This window comes from Seriola lalandi, unplaced genomic scaffold, assembly GCF_002814215.2.
Source record: "Seriola lalandi dorsalis isolate HSWRI2012SDOR001 ecotype SW California unplaced genomic scaffold, Sedor1 jcf7180002054916, whole genome shotgun sequence".
Classification (NCBI taxonomy): Eukaryota; Metazoa; Chordata; class Actinopteri; order Carangiformes; family Carangidae; genus Seriola; species Seriola lalandi.
This window is the reverse complement of record NW_019525468.1, coordinates 1,820,350-1,845,349: the sequence shown is the minus strand read 5'-3', so window position 1 is coordinate 1,845,349 and position 25,000 is coordinate 1,820,350. Positions and strand designations below refer to the sequence as shown.

Sequence of the window (25,000 nt, the reverse complement as noted above, 5' to 3'; positions counted from 1 at the left end):
AAATCTGCCTACCAAAAGAGAAATATAAAAAATGTAGTTTTAGAGGGGTTTACATGTTGGAACTATTTCTTGTCCGAGCTAAGGAACTTTCATCTCCGATAGGCAGATTTCTTTTTTAACTTCATTATAACCCTGGGTTAGCTCTTCAGCTTTTACATAACTGGCAAAGACATGCTATTTCAAAGGTAATTCATGCACACAGTTTGGCCTGATGATACAGGGCAGGTCTCACGGTCACCTGAATTGATTGGTGAGTGCATGAGTTTCATTCCAATGCAATGATGATTTTTGAGATTTACTTATTGTTCACATCATAAACAAATGAACAAATATATGCACAGCAGTCCTAATTACCAAGGATGGAATTGTATGTATAAGCAGGACATGGACTTGCATATTCTGTGAATATGCTGTATGTGTGAGCTGATTTCACAATAACAGGTTTTCTTTATATTTCAACACCACAAAAGTGAGAAAGTCTTTTCCTGTGGTATTTTTATGGTTCAGTGAGACATTGAGAGCTGTGCAGCATCTAGCAGCATTGTTGGACTGAGCGCTGGGTTTAACAGATACTCGAGTGAGCCTCTGATCAGCTGTGAATTCTGTTTAACCAAGCAATAATGCAGGATAAGTAGAGTTGTAATGTTGTGGGTCTGGAAAAGTTATATCCGCTTCAAAGCAGATCCCACACCTAATTTCTGTTTTAAGATCTCTGGAGTAGCTACTTCTAAAAACTGCAAATATATAATCATATATGTAGCTATTGTAGCTATTCCGCAGCGGCTTTATCAAATTAAATCCATGTATAGAATACGCAAGAAGTCAAAACGCAATTCGACACGGAAAATCGTGGAAAATAGCAAAGCGATACCGCACAGATCAGTTTACAGATTGAAGTGTGTATCAGTTAATCAGTTAAAATCTCAATTACATGTATTTACCTGATGGGTGGGAGGGTAACCAGGTCTAACCAACCGGTTTGGTTTGCGTGGTTGAGGACCACAAGTGAAGTTGGTCACCTGATGGGAAGGTGTCACTTTACTGGCGAAATTCTGAGTTGTAGAATACATGGCTGTGAAAGGACAAAAGAAGTAAAGGAGGAAATAGTTGAAAGGACATTGGAAGCATTTACACTGTACCCGCTTTCTTGATGCAGTCCTAGTTTTAGATGATTTTTTAAGTATGCATAATCATTTTAAAAAGATTTATGTTGCATTGTAGACTTTTATAGAGACAATTACTTTCATAATGCGTGATTACATATACAGGTCATTTAGAAGCAGCAGTAGCGTTTGAATTTTCGCTCCAACACTCCAATGGATTTACATGCATTTAATTAGAGCGTTACAGAGCATTTATTTTTCAAGTGTACTTGCAAAGTTTCCACAGTGGTTGCATCACTGCAACTTCTAAACACATTGTTAACTTGTCTTCTACAGCAAGACGTTCAAACACACATGCTGGTGTGTTTGAACGTCAGAATTCACACCGAGAACACTGCGGCCTCATGGTCCGCTCCCAATTTAGACTAATACTACAAACATGCAGTATCAGAGACGCGACTCCTCCAGAGGCCACTGACTGGATCGTTATATTGAGGTGTCAGTACACTCAGATATGCAAATCTGATCTGGCAAGTCTGAAAACATAACTTGACAGATTGACTGTACACATTTACTTTCTCTGTGATGCCAAGTCACACTTGATGGTAGACAAAGTTTGAAAGCAACTTTCACACATTTTCTAGTAGCAAATATGAAAGTGGGACATCAGTGCTCAGTAAGGCATACTTGACTCGGAAAATATTATTTCAGACAGAAAACGGGGGGATTCATGAGAAAAATGTGATGTGATGATAGACGATGTAACCTCTTCTATACATTTCTGTTGGATCACTAATTTAAAATTGGCTGGATCACTTGTGTATGTTGTTAAAATGTCAATTTATGTTTTATGTCAATATCAGACCACCTCAGACTGTGCCAGAAATCTGTCAGCGTTCAGCGTTCAGCTTGATAAAAGGCACAGATTAATTGATGTCACGCACACTAACAATACCACTGGTGTGAGATAGAACACTAATCAGCTCAACTGCAGCCTCATTTGCGTCTGGTAGATTCCACCAAAATATCACGAGTAATTTGACAATGATATATTGATGTTTAAAAATGCTACACACACAACCTTTAAGGCAGCGTGCGTAAAGGGCAAGAGGACACGCTGAAGCCTTCAGCTTAGTAAGCATTGCAAAATAAATGCACTCAACCAGTGATGATCATCATGATGAATTCTTCATGTGGCCCACCATGAAACAGAATACCCACACACACACACACACACACACACAGCCCTCCTCTCTCTCTCTCTGAACACACAACTCCCAACACACACATGCTCTTGATAAAGATGCCAAAGTGTAAACTTACCTTTGGCTCTGTTAACGGTAACTATCTGCTGAAAGTTACAAGGTCTGGCTTTCTCCTGAGGGGCAGCTGCTTGCTTCATGCCTGCTTTGGCAGCGCTAGCCCAGGACCTGGCATTAACACCCACGCCATCTGCACCTGCAACTGCAATATGCACAGCAAGGGGGCGAGGATTAGTGCTATACCCATTTCACATGTACACTGTCTTGTCTGGCCTGTGTCATGTGTGATGCAGGAGGGACGCTTAATAGAACTGTGTTCTTTGCTATTGCAAAGGAAATTGCAGCAGTCCCTGACTCAGGGGATCAACAAAATGCTATTGAATCAACAGGGCTTTGCTATCAGAGAGTAAATTCTGTTATATCAGCACTGACTGCAAAGCGCTGGAGGGGTGCCAGCAGTATGTATCACATATGCACATTTATTGAGCAGAGCAGAGCAGTCTCCAGCTACACCTGTGCACCTGTTAGAAAAGAGAAGGGATTTCAAACAGAACCAGTATAACCGAATCATATAATATTACATATATCTTATTATCCTCGCATAGAAATGTGATTAAATTATACATGATTTCATATTTACAGATAGGTATGACACCATTGCAAAGTGTGTAGGAGGTACTGTATGTACTGTACAAGCCACACTCCCGACCAAAATTAACACTGTGTACTTGAGTTGTTGTTGACTTAATTCATATCTGTGTCCGCTGTTCTGTTCTGCATCAGCGGCCCACTATGGAAGGCTCACCGTGTAATTCACTTTGCCACTGCACAATAATCCCTTCATTATGGAAACATTTTCCCACTGAGTCATCGGACTGAGGAAGTACTTCTCTGCAACACTGATGCAGAGTCACAGTGTTTTAACACCTACACAGAGAGACGCAACATTTGTGTGTGTGTGTGTGTGTGTGTGTGTGTGTGTGTGTGTGTTTATGCATGTGGGTGGATTGAGATTGCGAGTGGCATAGAGCACGGCCCCCTGACCGGTAAGGTTGTTTTGATTTGGCTGTTTTGTTATTTCGAACAACTTCAGATCAAGGAGTTGGTCCAAAGTTCAGAAAACTAAACAAAGTGGTGTAGCCGCGTGCTTTTGTGGCAGAAACACAAGAGCTTCATTAAATGAGTTTTTAAAATGGCTGAGGGAAAAGGGTAAAACTTTGTGAGCTGGACTGTTGCAAAATTTGCACTCAGCAAGTTCTGAGAGGCGGCGTCTCTTCCTGGGACAGGTGCTGCCGCCGCTCACCGGCCTTTAATTAGCCGAGTACGACGGTGTCATTAATATCAATAACACATTCTCAGACAGGGATGTCTCCGTGAGTTTGTGCATATGTAGCTACAGAGAGTATTGAGAATGGCATAGAATTATATTCATACAAACTGAGAGGAGAGGAGTGTAAAGAGCAAATCTAGACAGAGACACATGGCAGATTTATTACCTCTAGGAGGCGGTGGGTTGTTGGCCTTCATTTCCCCACAGCTGATGGTAGGAGAGTTGCGTTCACTGACCGAGCAAAATGTTTGAAGGTTCGCCACAGATTTCTGATCACCTGCGCAGATGGAGGAGACCTCATGGGGCACATTTTCCATCCTCCTCTGACGGGAAGCCCCACTCTCTTGGCGGACATTTGGTGGGCGAGTTAGCCCTCTTTGCTTCTTTGCATCTTTTGTCCTGAGATTCCCGTCACGCAACACACCCGATGCGAAAGGCCTCTTTGGGGGCTGGAGAGCTGGGAAGTCAGCCAGTAGGTCATAAGCCTCCTGCTGAGTTGCGGCTGCTGGTGTTGCATCGGTTTTTGAGTTTGCCTGAGGTGCTTCGGATTTGCCTTGGACAGGAGCCTGCGCAGGGGTGGTCATTTTGCTTGCCAAAGTGGCAGTGGGGATGTCATGTGGGTGGAATGAAAGGGGAATCTCCCACTGGCCATGCATCTTCCATGAGGCTGGAGTCTCCATGGGACATGGGAGAATGCCAGACCTGATGGTGGCTAGTGGAGGAAAGTCCTTCTCTGTAGTATAAGGTGGGGAATCCTGCTTAGTGTCAGACCTTAATTTATCAGACAAGTGTGGAATATCATTTTCCTCCCTCTCACAGTCACTGTTGTCACTCGCTGAGCCGTCATCGCTGCTTTCAGTGGCACAACTTCGCACCTCAGGTAGACTAACAAAATCATCATCACTGGCATTGCTGTCTGAGCTTTGTTTTATGTCCTGCTCATCTTCATTTTCACATGTATTCCTAGAAGGAAGTGGAGGGTCTTCCTCATCCTGCAGGTGCAGAGCGGCTTCTTCAGTGGCGCAGCAGATGGGATTCATCGCCAGAGGTCCAGGTTCAGATGCACAGCTCTGTTTGTCTGTTCTGCTGATGGATTGGAGGACCCGAATCTTCTTCAGGGAATTTTCCACACTCCTTTGTTTATCTTCCACATCTTTCCCCTGACAGGACAGTGAATTATTAACAACGGAAAATATTTGTCATCATTTAATTAGCAGGTTTTTAATGAGTTAATGAAAACATTCTTATAGTTTTGGTTTGAAAAGCATAGAGTAAGAACACAGAACACATTAGCCTCCGTAAATCATAACGCTCACCAAATTTCTTTCCCTCTCTGCCTCTTCCTCTTCATTTAGTTTCATCTTGACTTCCATCACAGGGCTCAGTACCCATGCAGGCTTGGCAACACGGGGGTGTCTGCGGCCCGAGAGATAACGGCAAGGAAGGGTGAACTCAGTGTGGCATTGCTGCTTGTCCTCCTCACACTTTGTGCTCAGACTCAAATCATCAGTCTCTTTCTGCGGCTTCTCAGCCCTGGACAGAGAGAGAGAGAGAGAGAGAGAGTGAGAGAGAGAGAGAGAGAGAGAGAAACCATGTGGGAGTGTGGAGTTAACATCTTTTATGAGTAACAGAGCATCACACCAACGTCACTACCTACGAGGTTAACTTGCTCGTGTAGACTTGTATTCAACATGTTTTCAATAAGAAAGTGAAAAGTCTGATAGCGGTGTCAGATAGTTTCACTCCAATAAAGTCAGTTGATATAGCCGTTTTTGGGAGTTTTACAAGCAGGTGACGTTTATTTTATATTCTTTTCTGTGGTGATCATGTAGAATAAAGATAAGGTCATTTGTATTATGAACACACACGAAACAAGTTTAATTGGAGGCACTGGCAGATTTGTAAGTCATATTTCAAGATGCAGTTGTCCACCACTTGGTAAAATGAACAAAATATGGAAAGTGAATAATATCATTCTAAACTAACTGGTTAACCAATAGGCCTATGAACAACATAGACACATAGGTTAACAGAAAGAGATGTTGGGTCCATGGCTCGCCATCTTGTACGAGTGGATGCGGCACCCGTCTCAAACCATGACTCTTTAATGAGGCTATTCTTTAGTCACCAGCCTGTCAAGCCGTGGTGCGGAACAGACGGTCCGGTGAGACCCGGGACACTTATGATAACGGAGACGTCACGGAAGCTCCGGGTGGCGGGTGAGCAGATGGTGTGCATTAACATTATACACTGGCTCTACGACCGCACAGCAGCACCACCTGATCTACACTGCAATGTTGGGATGTAGGTTAGAAATAGGCCTAACTTCTTATACATATGTCGATCAGTTCACCCACCATTTGCCATCGACTAATTTAGGGAAAGGTCAAACAGTTCAGGATGACCCTCTCCAATGGACCACTATTCAGTTGTTATAAAAGCCCTTCATTCGGGCTAGTGAGTTGAATACCACTACAGACATGATGCCTTATTAAAATAACCTTATTATAACTGCTTTACTACCAAATACAAAAGATAAACACCAGCCAACTACATTTTTCACAGACCAGGCAACCTAAAACGTGTTTTTATTAATGGTTCATGGCTGACCTTTAAAGCATTAGTAAATAATTAATAAACATGAATAAATCCATTATTCATTCTATATAAACTCTAATCCCTAATGTCTCAAATAAGACCATCCACAATCGTATCGATATTACCTAATCTGCACAAACGATATCAGAATTCCTAGAAATACAGTTAAAACGTGGGAGAATTTACAATCAACATCATCCTAAGGTCACTATGTTCTACTTTAAGATATTAGCTTCTATAATTAGATCTTCTGAGAAGCCAACCACTCTCTTGGAGAGGAAAATGAGATGATAACACTCTGAAGAACAAAATGATGAATAAAGATAAGGACTGAATGACCGTGCAATGGTATATGAGACTGTAAAAGGTGTAAAAACCTACAGTGAGCTCACGACACAGTTAGGTCCATAGATCCATTTTGAGACACATTTCGTTGACAAATTGCAGCGAATTAACCAAGGCAATGTGATTGATCGTGACAGACTAATGTGTTTTATTGTGCATAATGGACCTGCCAGTGGTTCCTTCCCAGACTGTCTGTGTGCCCAACTCAGCCTCACCGGTGATGACTCGGCTTGCTGTCTGGAGGGGTGCCGTCTTCATCCTGCGATGTCTCCGTTAGACTCAGACCTCTGCCAAACTCCTTCCCGGCCTCTTTCGCTCTGCTCCAGATGTTTCTGCAGACACGATCAAAGTTGTCGTTGGGCGCCTGTGGATGGATCCAGGTGGAGCGCGGGAAGGGTGCAAATGCGCCCGCGAATTGTATTTGAGTGAGTTGCATCCAGTGATCTTGTGGTAGCATCATTTTCCTCCCTGTTGTTCACACGCATGTGCCTGTCAGTCTTCTCTCAGTGGTTTATTTCGAAGCTGCTTTATTATTCTTTTCTTTTTTTTTTTTTTTAAATGAAACAGCATCTTGACAGGCTGTCATAGCAACCAGTTGAAATTCGAGAATGACAATTCAGTTGTAAATTAAACCATTTCACACTGTCAAACATTGTATTTCAGACTTTATCTCTATGGTTACTTCCTGCTAATGCCGGTAGCTGACATGGGTTATTTATTTTAGCAATGCAAATCCGACTTAATGAGTTATAATAACTCTCTAATGACTCTATAGGGAATGAATGAATGGCCATCAGATGTAGCTACAGACTCCACACACAAACTTGGACTTTCCTGTCTGGTTTCCTGAGGCTAAAGAAAAACTGAGTGCTGAAAACAGATGCAACATTATGTCCCATGCAGCACAACCTGATCAGGAGGGGCAGAAGTCTAATTTAATGTAACGGGGGAAGACTGTTTATGATCTCCATCATATATGTCGGGGTTGGAGGCCAACGCACATTTCATTATCCCAGACTGTTTCCAACGCAGGGCGCATTGCGGAAAACTAATTATACCGGTCATATGCAAAAGTGGAAATGACATTCAAATTTACTGGCGAGGGTTCCAGCCTGTTAAGCATCAATTTCACGTTTAGTGAGCAGGAAGTGGACATCTATGTTAAACTGCCGGGCAATCCGATGATTGGTCTTAATGGATGGAGACAACGGCCGCGTTGTGGGCCCCTAAATCTTACCATAACAAATTAGAACAAGGTGGATTTAATGCTTCATATACTATTATTAATATTATAATCACTATTATTATTATTATTATTATGGTGATTATTATTATTATTATTATTATTATTATTATTAATAACATCATTTGAGAAAGGACTGTTAATAGGATCAAAAGTCGGTTGTTGAACTGACCTACTGAGATGATCTTAATCATATGTGAATGGAGTAAGTTATATTTCCCAACACACTTTTGAAAATGTGGGTATATGACTGGAGAGAGAGAGGGAGAGAGAGGGAGGGAGAGAGAGAGAGAGAGAGAGAGAGGCGCGCAGAGAAGGAGCAGGTCTGCAGTCTGAATCTTGGCGTCGCACAGACCCGAGACGACGCTGTGGCCAAGCGCTGCGATACTGGGAATACATGCATACTGCATATTTCTCTCTACACAATAAGATCAGTCACTACACTCCAACCTTGGACGAGAACTTCTAAAAAGAGGCAATTTTTTTTTTTGGTCTTGGATCCGGATAAGCCACTGTGGCTCTCCCATCATCCGTCGTTCGTTCATTTGAATCTCGGTCTAACGACGAGTTACAACGTGGATTATCGGCACCACAGATGCTGTTATTAACTGGAGATACATTAAAGAGAAGGGCAGACAAGTGCTGCGGGACAAACTGAAGGAGGGATCTCCTGGTTTTTTTCAACGTGTGTCAGGTGAAATCAATGACATATGTGGAGCGAACGAGGGATTTTCGTGATTTTTTACGCGTGCGATAGATCAGTGACCACTTGAATCACGTCTCCCCTTTGGGTTTGCCTTCCCTCCTTTTCCCCCCTTTAGGTGTGAAATCTATCTTCTCAGACAGAGACTCTGAACCCCTCGGTCCCTGCATGACATGGTTCAGTCCAGCTGCGAGATCCGAGCCTCCTCCATGCATTGGGATTTTTCTCAGCGCCGACACAGAGTGAATCTCCCTTTTCTGACCATCTGAGAACTATCGTGCCTGCCAGACCACAGAAAAAGCCCTGCCATGACCGCCGCTTCAAATCGGGACGGAGCAACGGGACTTGCGAGGAGACCGGAATGCGCATGCAGGAAAGGGGACGGAATACGGATTTTTGCTCTAATGAAGGCGGGAGTGCGGGCGCACCGTTGGAGCCGGGTGCTCTTCTTATATATGGGGCTACTGGCCGCCTCAGTAAAGGGTAAGTCCCCGTCTGTGCAGCTGAAGACATGCAAAATGCAGCAAGCTTACCCCCCACTCCACCGCCCACCCCTCCCGATCCCCGACTGAATGCAAATCAGCATCAGCAACACACTCACGCACTCATCCTAAAGGCGCATTTAGGATCAGACTCGCTGTGATGTCGCTGTTCCGGCACCCAAAGTTATTAATAGAGGAGAGGTGGCTGGCTGGGTGGCTATTTTGGTGAGCGCGGATCCTCAGGAATTGCAAATGAGCTTCATGTCTATCCGTGACTCTGTTGATGCGTGTCACTAAAGGACTGTGTTAGGCACATTTTTTGAGGAACAGGGGTGGATGACACGAGCTGTGGGGATGTTTAAATAACCACCTTGTGCGAGTGTGGCTTCCCCCAAACGTTATAGTGCAGCATGAGGGAAATCAGTTGTGGTGGTCAAACAGGCGGCTGATTATTATGCTGTTCAGAGTCCAAATGGGGGTGTGTGTGTGTGTGTGTGTGTGTGTGTGTGTGTGTGTGTGTGTGTGTGTATGTGTGTGTCTGAGTTTCCTCATAGATAAGTAGCCGTTAAGATTCTCCACTTTCCCCAAGTAAACATCTATGAATAAGATTTTGTGCAGCTATAGTTTCTCACCCTCTCTTTCTGTGTGTGTGTGTGTACGTGTAGTCTACTTAAGCGTGCACGCGCGTGCATGTGAGAGGGAGGTAAGGGAGGGTAGGCCTAATTAACTGACTCTGGGTTTTCTGTCCTTGATTAATTGCAAATGGAAATCTTGCAACCGGAGCTGGGCATTCAACAGATTATCATTACTATTCATTTACTTTCACGTCTTGGCAACCTGGTGTGTTTCTGAAAGGAGACACTAAGTTACTGATCCATGATTTTTTTTTTGTTTGTTTCTTTCTGTAGCCGTGGATGTTTATTACAAACAGCTCGTGGCGTTATTCAGAGCACAGGCTTGTTTCGGGGGGAAGAGCCTCAATGATTTTTAAAATTGTTCTTTTTTTTTTTTTGCCAACCCGAGCATGGGTCCTTTGGCGAAGAACGCCAACCGTTTTATCACTGTCTTGGCTCCTCACCACAGAATGGCAACTATATTTAGCAAAAGCCAAGAATACTGCCACGACCACAATATGAATTTGACAGTGAGTCATGGCTGTGTGTTCGCCCACTCATACCTTTGCTTGGACAACACATAATCCACGAGTGAGTGGAAAATGGGCACATTTTCAGCATCACCAAAGCACAGTGGGCCGTATCATCTCATACTGTATGAGTGCGGTTTGAGCTTTTACAGAAACGTCAGCTCTCATGTCTCCCACCACCTAACTCCCACGTTGTCACCCACTTCTGATCAAACTTGTGTCATCAGCCACCCAGATGGTTTTTTGGTGAGATGTGAGTTTATCACACTCTCAGCTCAATCCCCGATGATACTGACAAATCTCTCTTGACTTCTCCGTGGAGTAAATCTCATTGCGGCTGTAATCGTGGGAGGCTGCTTGTTTTATTTGCGTTCAGGGAGCTTTTTATTGCGCACTCTCCTGCCGTTTGAGTCTACTTCTGGAGCCAGTAAAGCGACTCTAACTTATTGCACATATTTACGAAGAGCAGGGAAGGCTAGACCATCTATCTAGTCCCTGTAACAACGTTTACTTTAAACGGTGTCAATAAATATGTTTGAATATCACACCCCGGCGTTGAGGTGGTCTAGCGCGTCCCTCGGTGGTGCAGCCACCAGCAGTTGCCCCATCCTCCCATTGAGCGGCACCAGAGCCTCACACTATGCTGGGAGGCGGAGCGCGGAGGGAAGAGGAGACCTGTGGTTCGTGGCGTTTCTCTACCCACCTACTTCATCAAACCAAAGCACGACTGGCCAATTATTGACCAACAGCGGCTGATACATGTGTGATGTTGCATGTGAGCCAACTGAAAACACAGTTCCTTCCCAGACTAGACTGTATTTGCAAAGCATCATTAGAGATATGTGTACATATGATGCTTCTGTGCTTTTATACTGTCCTCATTTGTCAACCGGTCTCTCTTTAAACCATTTCCAGCCTCCCTTGTAACCTTATTATCGTTCCCAAGGGCCACGCAGACAAAGATAGAGATGTGTGAAAGGCTTCTGAAAGAGAGATCTGAAGAGAGCGGTGCGCTGTCTCCATCGGATCAAACCAGCTGTCCCAGTGGACCCGTAGCTCAATAAGCGGTAATCAACCTCTATTCATTTAAACGTACATAGGAGAGAATGCAAAGGCCGGTGAGGGAAAGGAAAGGAAAGGAAAGAAAAGAAAAGAAAAGAAAAGAGGAGGCAGATTGGGGATGACGTGTCTTTCCTTTTTGGTGCGTGTTTCGGCTCGACGGGTTTTAGATCATTCGTCAGCGGCGCATGAGACAGTCGCTCAGCATGTCCATTTACACGCAAGATCACGCGTGTGCGTCCTCCTCTCTCAGCCACGCTGTCCTTTATAGAAATGCACCGCGTTGTGCTCATGATGCAACTTGCAGTAACGTTGTGAGGACTGGAGGGCTTGATACCGCTTTCCTTTTTATCTTTTTTACTTCACGACATTTGCTTATATTCGCACAGTCATGAGAGAGAAACTTTGTCTGTCTGTGTGTGTGTGTGCGCGCGCGCGTGTGCGCGTATAAGTCCAGGGGGTAAGGAGTGCGTGGGCGGGCGTGTGTATGCGTTTCTAGGCAATAACGCAGCGAGAAAGACCTTGGCATAAATTCAGTCTTTAACTTTCACAAATCAAGAAAAAAAAAGACAAACTCATATTTCAACATTTTCATTTCAAAGACCCTCAGGCGCAGAAAAAAAGGCCGCGGACCTTTAATTGATACGATTTTAATTGGGAACACTTATTTGGTGCTGGTGATTTAGAAATGACTTATCTAACGTATTCACTGTACGTAAGAATAGAATTAGATTCGAGTGAAATCTAATGGCTGGATGGTGACATTTTCAGCACCCCGGACAGCGAACAGGCGCAGCAGAGTGAGCCGCTGAGCTGAAGTCCTCTTCAACACCTTGGACAGCTCCTCCAGCCAACAGCCTCAGCACCAGCTCCTCAGTGGAGGGCTAGCTGGTTTCTGAAGTTGGGATTTCTCCAGTGTTTTCATGGCTTTCTAGCTCAATTTAGACCCAGGCGTCAGACTCGTATTTCACAAGATAAAGTCATAAGGTTTCTGCAGTAAAAATGCCAAACATTTTACCAAGATCCAGCTCCTCCAATGTGAAAATTTGTTCCTTTTCTTTGTCTCATGTCTCATCTTTTGATGTTTGGACAAAACAAGATATCTGAACCCCTAATAGTGACATTCCCAATTTTTGCTTGGAACTGCTGAAGATCTTCACTCAAAGATCCATGTAAATTCCAAAATCATGGAGGTACTGTGTTACCTCATCCATAAAGATATGTGGTAGCTTGTGGTCTTGTTAGCACACTTGGCTAAAATTTTGTACTGACCTCCAGGAAGCCCTATCACCCCAGCATAACCAAACCTTCACACAAACAGGTCCATATGTTCTATTTACCCCATGTGTGTTTTGATTGTGACTGTACGGACGCCTCACTTCCCTTTTTTTTTCTCAGTTCTCTCCCACCTGTCTCCCTGCTACTCTCCATCTCAAATCCTCCAATATACCTGCACGCTCTGTTGCTTCCTATCTCCCATCTGCTCTCTACATTTACCGTTGAGCAATAAGGGAGGGAATGGGAGCTGAGAAACAGATGACATTATCTATTTACTCAAAACTGAGGAATGTCTGGAATGCAAAGTTGGCGTATGTTGCCATGATGTTGGTTTTCCTACTCCTGCGAAGGAGGAAGAACTGTGTAGTGGAAGAGGGTGGTGGTCTTAAAGAGGTGTCACAAGGAGGGGAAAGAAAATAGCAAATCAGCAGCAAAGCAGCAGCAAAGAATTGACTGGGAGGGGAAATAAGAGGCAGAGAGGAGGCGACTGTTGAAGTAGAGTGGTGATAAGCTTACACCAGCTGAGAGATAATCTGGGCCCTATGTTTCTGTGCCTTTTGAGTGCCGGGTGATTTTCCTCTCTTTAGTAAATGACCTATTTGGAGGGCTCATTTTCTTATCAGGCATCAAGCAGACTCCTATTTCAACATCTAACAGCGTGTAAGTAAGCTTGTGGGCACATGTATGGGTGTGTTTGGATGAGCCTGTGAGTTGCCACCCCCATTCACTCTAGGATGATAATACCAAAGTGTTGACAAGCAGGTCATTAGCTAGCTCAAAAGGGGCCACTGAGAAACGGGATTTGTTTGTGTGTGTGCGTGCCAGTGCGTACGCATCTTTTCACACGATGTAAATGCTTCGTCCTCGTGAGCAGCCCTTATTTCCCCGCCCACCTGCTGATGTGTCATCCTGCACCCGTCTCTGTCGTCTCCTTGTTACCTCCTCCCTCTACCTCCCTCTCAACCCGTCCCTCTCTCTTTTTCCATCCTCCTTTCTGGTGATTCACACTGTCATCTGTCTCCAGATGGCCAGAGCTCTGTCACTGTGCTTCGTCACACTGATCACAGCCACACCAGTGACACACGCTCACTCAGTAATTCATGCACACTGCAGACCCCCCCCCCCCAAAAAAAAAAAGACATACATACTAAATACATTCATGCAGCCATTCACTAGTGTACACAGATTCATTGACTTTTACACACATGCACATGCACATACCTTTAACACAAACTGGATCATTAGACCTTATGAACTCATTGCTAGATGCACATGTGCCGAATTTCTTGATTAAAGTGGCACTCAATGAGATGATGAGGAACATCCAATTCATTTTCAATAAAGTTCAATTGCTTCCTCTGCTATTTCCTCTATTAAATACTTAACAACGGTAGGCTATTAGAGTTTGATGGTATTGCCATAGTGAAAGAGTTTCCTCATTAAATATGACGCATGCACATTCAAACCGTGGCATTTATATATCTGGGAGTCGATATTTCAAATCAAACACGAGCAGGGAAAGTTCTTGGTGGAAAACAAATGGGAAGTACTTGTTTTCTTCAGATATGACTCTCAGCATGTCCCTGAGCATAGTATTAAATTAATAAATGTATATTTTGGCTGCTTTACTTATCCAGGGAACATGAATCTTGCACCGTTGCTCTGTTCTGGCGGTGCTTGTGCTTCACATTCACAACATACTCCTGTGAGCTCTTCTGTTGAACTGCAGCTATCTACTATTCTCATTTTAGTATTTTCCTTTAAAAAGGCTGGATGGTGCATTGAAGGTTATGGCAAGGTCTCAATGTCATGTTAATGATTTTTGAGGCAAAAGTGGTTTTCATTTAACTTTCCTGCCCACATTAACCAGGACCAGCTTGGTTGTAATTGTCAGCTACCACATGTGCATACTGTATGTGCAACAGCTGTGAGGCAAGATATGTCAGGAAAAGAACACAAGGGCTTTGTCAATCTTCCTTGGATAACTAAAGGTAATAATAAATAATAAAATGAATCCCCTGAGCCAGGTATGGGTGCAAAGCCATAACACAGAAGTCTCAGTCTTGATTCAGATTCAGCTCTTCCTGGTATTATCAGGCATGGAGGAATTTGCTCCAGCTACTGTAAATCCCCACAAACTTAGACAGATGTAGATGTCCTGTCTGTCTGTCTTGTACAGACACAAAGCTCAGGCAGAGGTTTCTTTAGCTTCCTGATTTACACTGTTCTTATCAGATATCAGTGATCCCAGAGATTGAAGATTAGGTCCTGGGAGGTATCTTGTCCTTGTCCTTGTCTTTTTTTTCCTTTTTTTTCTATTTCCTGTACCACATCTCTCTCTGTTCAACGTATAGGCAATCTGTCAGTGGTCTTTTTCTGGGAAAGAGGCAGAGTCATCATGTGGGGAGTGAGGGGAGGGGGAGTGACTTGTATTCCAACACTTGTAAGGTCCATTTTGAGTTTTGCATCTCGAGCATATTTACTTACATTCATATCTTGTATCAAATTGAAATTCAGATTACTAGGATTAACAGAGTGTGGCACTGGTATTTGTAGTCAGTCTTAATGGAAGACTGTTGAAGAATAGCAAGTTTAGATAATGGTTCAAACTTTAAATGTAGTCGGAGACTGTGATCAGTCTTGTGTGACCACTTATAAGACAGCAATGGCTGTTTTGTTTCTGTTTTTTTTTTAAAGAAATAGTTCAAAAACCTGCAGTGTAAAAAGCTCAAGTTGTGGTTTTATGGTAGATTTAGTGCTGGATTGTTTTTTTTGAGTGGGAGCAGCAACTTTCCGAAGTTTACCTCACGGTAACAACAAGAGCATCGATCCCATGAACTCTCGGCAAGAGAGGCAATAAAAGTAATTCCCAAAATGTTTTAACTGTTCTCACTGTAGCCATAATGATGCTATAGGCTAGCAAGCTTTTATCTGTCCGTGTAAAGTGTGCTTGCTTACACCTAATCACCCTCCAAGTGTCCAGTGTCCAAAAGCAGTTTAACCTAATGTTACAAGAGTTGTCTGCTGGCTCATGTAACGTGTTTTGCTGCCACGGAGGATATAAATTCCTAATGAGCGGAAATGAGCAGAAAACGTCTGCTGACGTCTTTTACTGCTGAAGTGGACCAGACGAAATTATCTGTCCAGCAAGACAAGAGAAGCAGTGTCCTTGAAAAGTGTCAGAGGACAGAAAACCAACAAGAAGTTTTGGAAAAAAACAGTCAAAATCTCTTATTTTAAGTCCTATATTTCAATAAAAATATCAACACTTGCTTCAATGCAACAGTTTCAAATCCAATGTGGTCAGCAGCGCGGAAATGCAATGTCTATGTATCATCATGGGACGTGGTTCCAATTTATTTTATTTAACATAAATTACAAACGAGTGATGCATGCAGCCCATTAATTGTGACTGTGGTCTGCAGCTGACACTCGGGGGGGGGGCAGCTCAGATCTGAGTTGAAAGGTTAAAGTGTGCTACAGTAAGTTGAAGTGAGGCTGATTGATCGTCTGCTGCTCATCCATCTCACTGTGATGGATACAATAGTCCTGCTGGGATGGTCATGACCTGACCTTTGGATCGGTCCTTCCTCTTGGGTTTAATATCTACCGCTTGAGAGAGGATCAGATGTTCATGATTACCTGCTCACACACTAACACACATACATACACACATAGATCAACATGCTTGTCCGGGATGATCGTCTCATGTATTAAACACATCCATAACTGCATTACCACACTTCCTGTTGACGCTATTGATTGGTCAGAGTCGGGACAGTGTAGTCATAAGCGTATATATGTGGCAGGGTGTCGTTAAGATTGACCCTTCAGCCTAGGTTGAGTCTAATGTATCTCAAAGAGCCTGGCTGTCAGATGTGAGCAGAATGAAAATGAGGTGATAATTGACTTTCACTGTTTCGCACATTAGTGTCACATGTAATTGTGCTTTCTCCCATAAGTGGCAGGGAGACTGGAAACCTGAAAAACTGAAATTATATGAGGCATGGACTGTAAGTGTTCATGAGTGTGTGTGTGTGTGTGCATGGCTTTGTGGGGGCGTGTATATGTGTGAGATTAAGTGTTAAGGCTTACCTGAGCAATGATAAATAATTAAGGAAAGGGATTTGTCTTCATATATGTTCTCCTGTTTCCCTGTTGTCATGGAAACAACATACAGCTTCTGTGACAGTAGCCGTGAGTGATGCTCTTCTGTCCCCTTTTTCTCATTTCTTTTTTTCTACCTCATCTTTCACTCATCAATACAAATGTGTTCACAGGCAAGAACATTTAAAAAACAAACACAAATATACATTTCTCCAGGTGTCCTGCCTCACACACTGTGTGTGTGTGTGTGTGTGTGTGTGTGTGTGTGTGTGTGTGTGTGTGTGTGTGTGTGTGTGTGTGTGGGAGGCCCTTTTTTTTTTATCACCGCTGAATAAAACTCCCCCCAAGACAGGGGTCTTTCTGAAAAGGAAGAACACAAACCGTAACATGCCTTTGACTCTGAATGGGCTATTTTCTATTGATCAGCTTGAAGCCTCACTGCATGGGTTGCTGAGGAGCTGGTGTTGTTCACAGCAGCACAAACATTACTGTAGGGCTATTTGAATTTATTGATAAGAGGGATTGAGGAGAATAACAGGAAGAAGAATACACAAAACAATAATATCTCTAAAATGTTTGTGTACTAGAATTGGCTGAAATTGTGTGGAAGCACGTGGGTGTTTTTTTTTTTTTGTTTGGGTGGGTGGCTAGGTTGCAGGTCGTTTTGGTTGGCATGCTAATATCACTGGTTAAATATGACCCAGCTGGAGAAGACCCCCCCCCCCCCCCCCCCCCCCCCCGCCTTCTCTTCCTCTCTGTTTGAGAGAACACAAGCTCCATTGTGCTCCAGCGTGCATGCACTCATGCAAGTGTGCATTTCTGCATACATGTCTTAGCATACAGCCACTTTCTTGGGTGCTTTAATCTTCGGCTACAACTTTGCACGTGGGTGTTGTTTGTGTTCTTATCCCCACACAATTCACCCTCCAGCTGTGTTGCCGTGACAATATGTTTTTGTGTTTTTTCGCAAATGTGTGTGTATTAACTATGTGTTGCCATGGGCGTCAACAAATCCTTGAAAGAAATGCCAGAGCCTGAGATGAGAATGTCACAAATGGGACAACACCACATCGAGAGCAGTGGCGTTGTCACCGTGGTGGAGGCATGTGTTCCCTAATTTACAGTTGGGAGTGAATGCTGGGAAATGCTGTGTTTGCTTGAGCATCCTCTCTGTACGTGTTTACACGGATGAATATTTTACTTCACGCTTTCATGCAGCAGGAAGCCATTCCAAGCTTCCAATGTGGACCATTATAGAAACGCGAGCTCCATCTTTCTGCCCTTTTAAGGAAACAACATTTACCATTCAGCCCAGTGGAAAGAACCTGTGATGGAGGGGGAGGGTGTGCTAAGTGGGAGCAAACCTATCACTAGTGCTTTCCACTGCATTTGGCTTGTCTGTAATGGCAGACGGTGTCGTCCTGGCCCGGACGTTAGCCTAATGTATTGAGGCGAGTGGGATCGCTGAGCTCAACCATTTCCATTTTAATGGCGGCCATCTAGAGGTTAATTCGGATATGATGCGGTCAAGGCGCACATACGCGCTGACACGTCAAGAGACAAATAGTGGTGCTGAGAGGATCTATGGGGCGGAAGGGTTTATCTTCCCACCAGGGAGGCAGTTATTGACAGACTCACACACACACTCTCACACACACACACACACACACACACACACACACACACACACACACACATACACATTTGGTTGTTTGAAGTTTACTCATGGGGTAGGTTATACGTGATTGTTGATAGCTTTGTTTCACAATAAACCCAAAGGGGACTCACTTATTTGGTTGGAAATTATTCTGTGTTTTTTCCAACGGGATGCTCATTTTCTATGGATATAGCCCCTGATGGACTACATATATGAAGGCTTTATGGTTTCTCTTGAGAATAAGGAAAGAGCTGAACTCTGTATTTTATCTACGTGATGTGGGAGAAGGCAGTGGGGTTGAATATGGAAAGGCAGCTTATGGTCCTGTCTCGTTTTAATGGTTGAGTGCATGAATCTTGTGACTGAGGTTTCCTTAGATATATTCAATTCAATTCAATTTTATTTACACAGCAACAAATCATAAAATATGTCTCAGGCTGAGCGACTGTCTGCCTGGACCAGTTGGGTTGAGAGGAGAGGAGTGGGGGGAGAGGGGAGAAAGGGGGTGGCGGGAACAGCTGTATGCTGTGTGCTCTGAGACTGGATGTATAAGGATAATAATTACAGTGATACTTGAAGGTGTAATTTTGTCATTAAATATACTGTACATGTTAGGACTACAACTGTAACAATAATATCCTGTTGCATCCATTTATCATTTCAATGTTTTCTTTGGTGTTTTAAAGCTGCATGTTGAAATCCCAACATTCCAAATTCCATTCTCTTCAGTCGTATTCATCGTACACAGCGTAAGATGGAAAACATTTGTATTACTGAATGCAAGCATAGGATGGTCCAAAGGCAAACTTGAATTGTAGATGAGGAGATGAGACAGAGGCGGGGAGGAATAAAGAAAAAGAGAAGTCCAGAAAGGAGATTTGCAGTTCTGTATTTCTACTTTTGTTTGCGTCTTTATGGTATTATGTGAATGTGATGTTAGGATTATGTTCACCGAGATGAAATTTCCTCCCTTTGAGAGTCACTGGAGCTGGCGTAATTGTATCCCAGCAGAGGGGTTACATGCAGATATGTGACGCTAAACTCACCCTGGGTATAGGGATTACACTCATACATGTGCAGACAACCGATACCTCTATACACAGACATGTGTGCACACTCGCCTCACTTCACACTCACATGAACAAAATACACATTCACACACACACACACACACACTGCTGAAGTATCCCTCCAAATAGACCTCTTGGTTTAGCTAACGGTGCAGATTAAGCTCTGTCTTGCTATGAATGTGACACTGGTGGTCTGTGACCTCAGCACAGGAGGGCAACGAGATACAGAAAATAGGTAAAAAGGAAAAAAAAATCTCTTATCCCATGTAGTCTTCCTATTCTTTCCAACTCATTTACTCCCATTGGCTGTTGCTCTTCCTCTCGTTGACCTTCTGACATGTTCTTTCTAGCGCACTTTCATTTCCCCCTCTCTCCCCTTTCCCGCTGCTATTTTTTATTTCCCCCTCAGTTTGTCCCTCGTTTCACCTTTGCTTCCATTGTTCCTCACATCACGTCTTCTAAATCTATTTTCTCATGCGTCCATGCAGTCAGTTAGTCAGTCAGTTCTATGTCTCTCAGTCCACCCTACCCCCCACTGCCCGTCACCGTCGCCGCTCCCCTTGTTCTCCTTTGGTCCCTCCCTGTCTCCTTCCTCCACTCAGAGGGTTTGCTGTCCTGCCGGAGTACAGCACAGTGACCATCGATTCATCAAAGTGTCACAGCGCACTGCAGCAGCACTGTAGGCTCGCTACTAAACAACTGCCCTGGCAAAGCAAACAATAGCACCTGCACACAAAGACACACACACACAGACAGACACACACACACACACACACACACACACACACACACACACACACACACACACACAAACACACACACACACATACACACACGCAGATAGAACCTGGAGTGCTGCCCCAGCAAGGTCACACTTCTCCCTGTACACCTATTTGGCGGCGTGCAAACCGGAGTTGGTTAGTGCCAAGCGGATGCTGCCAGTGGGGATAAGCAGTGGACAACATATCTGTTGAACATCCACAGATATCAAGCATAGTTAACATTCCATTACAAGCCAATGCAAACAGTTCCCATAGGCATGCTGTGGGATGAAATACCACTACGGCAGGTTTGTAATTTTCCCTAATTGCTGAAACAGCACATATCCTACTATTCCACATCCATAATGGTTAACCTGAATTTACACAACTTGAGAAAATATGACCTTTCTACCTTGCCGGAGGTCTAACTGGACTAAAACAGCATGGCCAGCAGTCTGTTTATGGGGTCTTTATGGTGTGTCAGTGGGGTCAACTGCAGGATGGGCTCTTCCCTGTAGATTTACACTGAGGGGCTTCAGAGTAGGTCACCAGCTCCCAGCAGCTAATTTCATAATGCACCCTGGGCGAGGCTTAAATAATTCAACCAAGCTCCAAGTGCAGGATCTACTTCATCAAAGGCTCTGGGTTTTCACAGAACAGAGAGTAGATTTACAGTACCTTGGTTAACCTCAGCCGCACTTGTATCTCAAGTGTTTTGTAAGTAACTGTGCAAAGAGCCAAGGAGAATATGAATTGGTATGACTCCTCAGTGCAGCATCTGGCAAACACCCCCGTTATTACCGCGTAATGTGAGAATTAAACTCGGAGATGCTGTAAATCGGCTCTTAATGTGCGCAAAAGTGCATTCTCAAGTGAACTTTGATGTGTCTGTTTTTGTCCAGTTCAGTTCTGAGCATCCATTTTTCGGCAAGGACAAAATGTTTCAAGCTGCAGCCAAAAAAGGCGACCTCTCTCTAAAAGGCGATACCTTGGTCTTTTATCCCAAAGTGTCATTATCGATTTAAGAGTCGGTCACTTGGCACTGGTATTTGGCCGAGTTCCGGCAGCCACAGTAAACTCTCCGTTGTGAATTATTATTGTTATTATTATTATTATTATTATTACTATTATTATTATTATTATTATTATTATTTGCTGCACTTAATTGTACCCATAAAGCATGGAGCCTGCTTTCCTATAATTGACAACAATAGTAACGATTCACCTTCCTTAACATCCCTGGTACTGTTTTGTAATTCAGCCCAGCCCATGTATCCTAACTCATTGCCTATGTACAACGGGTTACCAGACTACTCTGACCCCTATCAAGCTCTGCCATCAGGCCGCTGTATGAGCCATTGATTGGCATTTGTCTGATAGAGGCCTCGTAATGAAGGGGATGATGAGGAGATTATTGACCAGGCTGTGTATATGAAAATCAGGTAGGAGAGGTGGATGTGGAGGTTTTACCTGGATATTAGTATTGACCTGATGGTAATGGCGAGGGTGGATGCTCACTCGCTGGGCCTATTTAAGGGCTTTAATGAAAGATGTGATGGAGATAGCTCTCGCTTTGATCTTTTTTATGCTTTTCTCTCTTGTTGCTGGTTAAAGATGAAGACGGAGAATAGACTCTGTGATGCTCAGTTATTTTCAGCACTCTATACAGTATATAGGTCATATCTGCTTACTGTTAATCTAATTTTTACACTACTTTTTTTCATCCCATCCCACGATCTCGCCGAAGAATTCATTGTAGCACTTGCAGATCTCAACAGCAAACAAAGAGCCGAACTCTCAATGCAAAATTATAGACCTAGCTTAAGTGTGTTCAAGTGGCCAGGGTTCAAGTGCACACACATTAGAATCTTTTGGAAAAGGTCAAGCACATATGAAGCGCTGAAAAGTGACGGGTAAGAGGCTCCTGCCTGGTTTTTGATGAGACAGGCCCCGGGGAGTCAACAGTGGCATGATGGATATACTGTGACTGGAGATGCTTTTATCCTCCTGCTGCTGCTGATGCTGATGCCATCCAGACAGTCTGGATCTATACCTCCTGACACTATCTCCCCTTTTTCCCCCCTCCCCTCCCAAAGAAAATGTATTGTGATACAGATTTGCTGCGCTACCTGGAACAAAAAGCTAATATTGGTTTTGTTTGTTTGTATGTGTGTGTGTGCGTGTGTGTGTGTGTGCGTGTTTGTGTGGGTGTGTGTCTGTGTGAGTCAGCTAATGCTTTTCCGGCAGCATTTCAGGATTCATGAACACGGTGATGTGGCACGTAGCCCCTGAAATCTTAAACACCGTGCTTGATTATTGCTGTGAAAACAAATCCAGCTCGTCTGGCTAACCAGGGATTATCCATGTCCATGCTTAAGTTTTTTTTTTTTTCGTCATTTCTTTTCTTAAAAAAAAAAACTGTTTTTATTTATTTCAGCTGTGAGTAAGACTGAGAGGAATAAAAATTACTCCTTGTTATTTCTTACCCGTTGTCTCTTCATGCTTGGTGCCTTATTACCTGTAAATCCCTGCTGGCTTTTCAGACATGAAGCATGTTTCAGAGTGAAAATTTGGACGGATTTTGAGCTTTGGGATTGCGCTACCCATCAAATAGTGCACACAAAGTAGCACAGAATCTGTATGTTTTACAAGCATTCAATAATTCAATGATACTCACATTCCCCCCTGGAGGGATTTAACAAAGCAGCCTTCACTTTTACATGTTTCAAAGCTGCAATGTGTTTACTCAAGATTCTTGTTTTTTAATGCATTGTTTTAATGCCCTCAAGCAGTTTAGCTCATTTCCATGTATTGATTTATCACATGCATTTACACAGTTATGAGTACGGATATAAATGAACAAAACCAAAATCATATCTACTGTTGCATTGTTTGTGTTGCTGAATAATGTGGGTTATGCAGATAACAGATGTCCTCCTAATTACATTTTAATCAGGCTGCATTATGATTCAGGTTTTGTGGCTGAGGCAAACAAAATGAAAATACAGATCATTTGTATAAATAGCATGTATTCCAGCATGACTTTCTAATTTAGCTCCTCTCTGAGGATATTTATTTATGCAGGTTCCTTTCATGTGACCACAACCTGACTTTGTTTCTTCACAAACCTCGTCACATTCCCGCTGTCTTAGTTCAAACGCTGTAGCACGTAGGGCTACTTATTGTGAGCGATTGTCCAGCGTATCCACATTTCATCCGCTTGTCACCTGTGAATGGCAGACTGACAGCTGGCTGACTGAATTAACTTTCACATCAGCCTTTTTTGATTGGAGGAGATGACTATCATCACTCAAGATCAAGTGAGTGTGTTATTAGCTTTCGATGATGCTATCCAAGAAGATATTAATTTGTGCATCAACACTGACAACATACAGAGCTGCACAAAAATATGAGTGCAGTTACATATCAGTCCACATTAGTGACTGATTATAACTATATCCCTAACATTGATTAAAACTCTCAGCTGTGCTCCGATCGGTCACTTAGCTCTTGGATTCAAAACAGACATCCTTAGAGCTCACCTGCTACGCATCCACCCCACACTCTGTACTGATAGATGGCAACTTCTTAAAATGTAAGATTGAAGGCAGTGTGAGTGGCTGTTGAGAAACATACAAGATGAGTACAATTAATGTAGTACTCAAATGTCTGTGTCTCTCTTTATGTGTGTGTGTGTGTGTGTGTGTGTCCTCTCCTCCCCTGTTGCCCCCTCATCTTCTCTCCTCCAGCTGTGTCATGTATTAACGTGGGAAACTATTACTAATGTGGTGAAAAGGCCGGTGAGTGAACAAGTGTGTGATGATGGAGGTGGGGAAAGATGGGAGAGGGTGAGCCATTTAGCACTGCTATATTAATGGCCTATGCTGCATGCTGCAGGTGATAATGGATGTTGCAGCACTTGGTGCAAATTGTTTGATTGTGGGTTTGCGTGTGTGGGTATTTGTATAAATTTTATTTGGGGATAAAGAGGAGTGTCTTTCATTTGATTTTAAACTCTTTCCACACTGTGTTAGCTGTTCTAACTTGCCTTACATCGTTTTAATAAATTCCTATTTCTTTTTCTCTTCACAGCTCAGAACTGCAGTTACACACTACACAGTCCCAATGGGACGATAGAGAGCCCCGGCTACCCTTACGGTTATCCTAACTATGCCAACTGTACATGGGTGATTGTGGCGGCGGAGCACAACCGGATACAGCTGGTGTTTCAAGGCTTCGCCCTAGAGGAGGACTTTGACATCTTGTCTGTATATGATGGGCCACCCAGCCCTGGGAACCTGCGCACACGGTAAAGTTGGCCCTAAATGTATAATGTCTTTATCTGCTGAGTTTTATGAGAAATTTTTACAAAATGTAGCCAACAATTTGATATTTGAAATGCAAGGTAAAGGAGCTATTTGTAAGTTTTGCTATTGCTACATAGCCAACATTAGCATTAACAGCTCATCAGTCTTGACAAGAGCTTCAGCCATCATTGTGTTTACAAGAAAAACGGTTATAATGAGCCCTCCGAGCAGCACTACTTCTTCAGGGAAGACTGGATGCTACAGTGACTCGGTATTGGAAAGTGACAAGACAGTTCGACTGGCCCAGGGCTAGCTGGTTAGCAGGCTAACATCGGTACAAGAAAAGAAGTAAAATAAAAGGGATGCTTTCCACCACTGGAGACAGCCCTTGGTGAGTAAAGGAATTTTGATGCTGAACTCACAATGTTTCTTCTGGACTGGTAGATAAACAGCTGTTAGTGCTAACGCTGGCTATGTAGCAATAGCAAAACGTATAAATGGCTCAGTATTTTACAGTGACAAAGGTAAGATTGAGCGACATCAACCCCCCC

General features: G+C 43.4%; 2 protein-coding genes across 2 annotated transcripts in view; one reads left to right on the top strand and one right to left on the bottom strand.

The window, feature by feature from the left end:
• The window catches only part of c19h1orf94 (chromosome 19 C1orf94 homolog), a 12,442-nt gene extending 5,344 nt beyond the window's left edge, over positions 1 to 7,098 (bottom strand). Inside the window, exons 1-5 of the mRNA XM_087169816.1 lie at positions 6,854 to 7,098; positions 5,012 to 5,228; positions 3,862 to 4,855; positions 2,427 to 2,567; positions 942 to 1,072 (exon numbers count right to left, since the gene is read on the bottom strand). Coding sequence (XP_087025942.1) covers positions 942 to 1,072; positions 2,427 to 2,567; positions 3,862 to 4,855; positions 5,012 to 5,228; positions 6,854 to 7,098 — 1,728 coding nt within the window. The remainder of the gene's footprint in view (positions 1 to 941; positions 1,073 to 2,426; positions 2,568 to 3,861; positions 4,856 to 5,011; positions 5,229 to 6,853) is intronic.
• A 1,537-nt stretch (positions 7,099 to 8,635) lies between these two features.
• csmd2 (CUB and Sushi multiple domains 2) overlaps positions 8,636 to 25,000 on the top strand; it is a 220,733-nt gene continuing 204,368 nt past the window's right edge. Inside the window, exons 1-2 of the mRNA XM_087169817.1 lie at positions 8,636 to 9,067; positions 24,235 to 24,451. Of these exons, the coding sequence (XP_087025943.1) occupies positions 8,893 to 9,067; positions 24,235 to 24,451 (392 nt within the window). The 5' untranslated portion in view covers positions 8,636 to 8,892. The remainder of the gene's footprint in view (positions 9,068 to 24,234; positions 24,452 to 25,000) is intronic.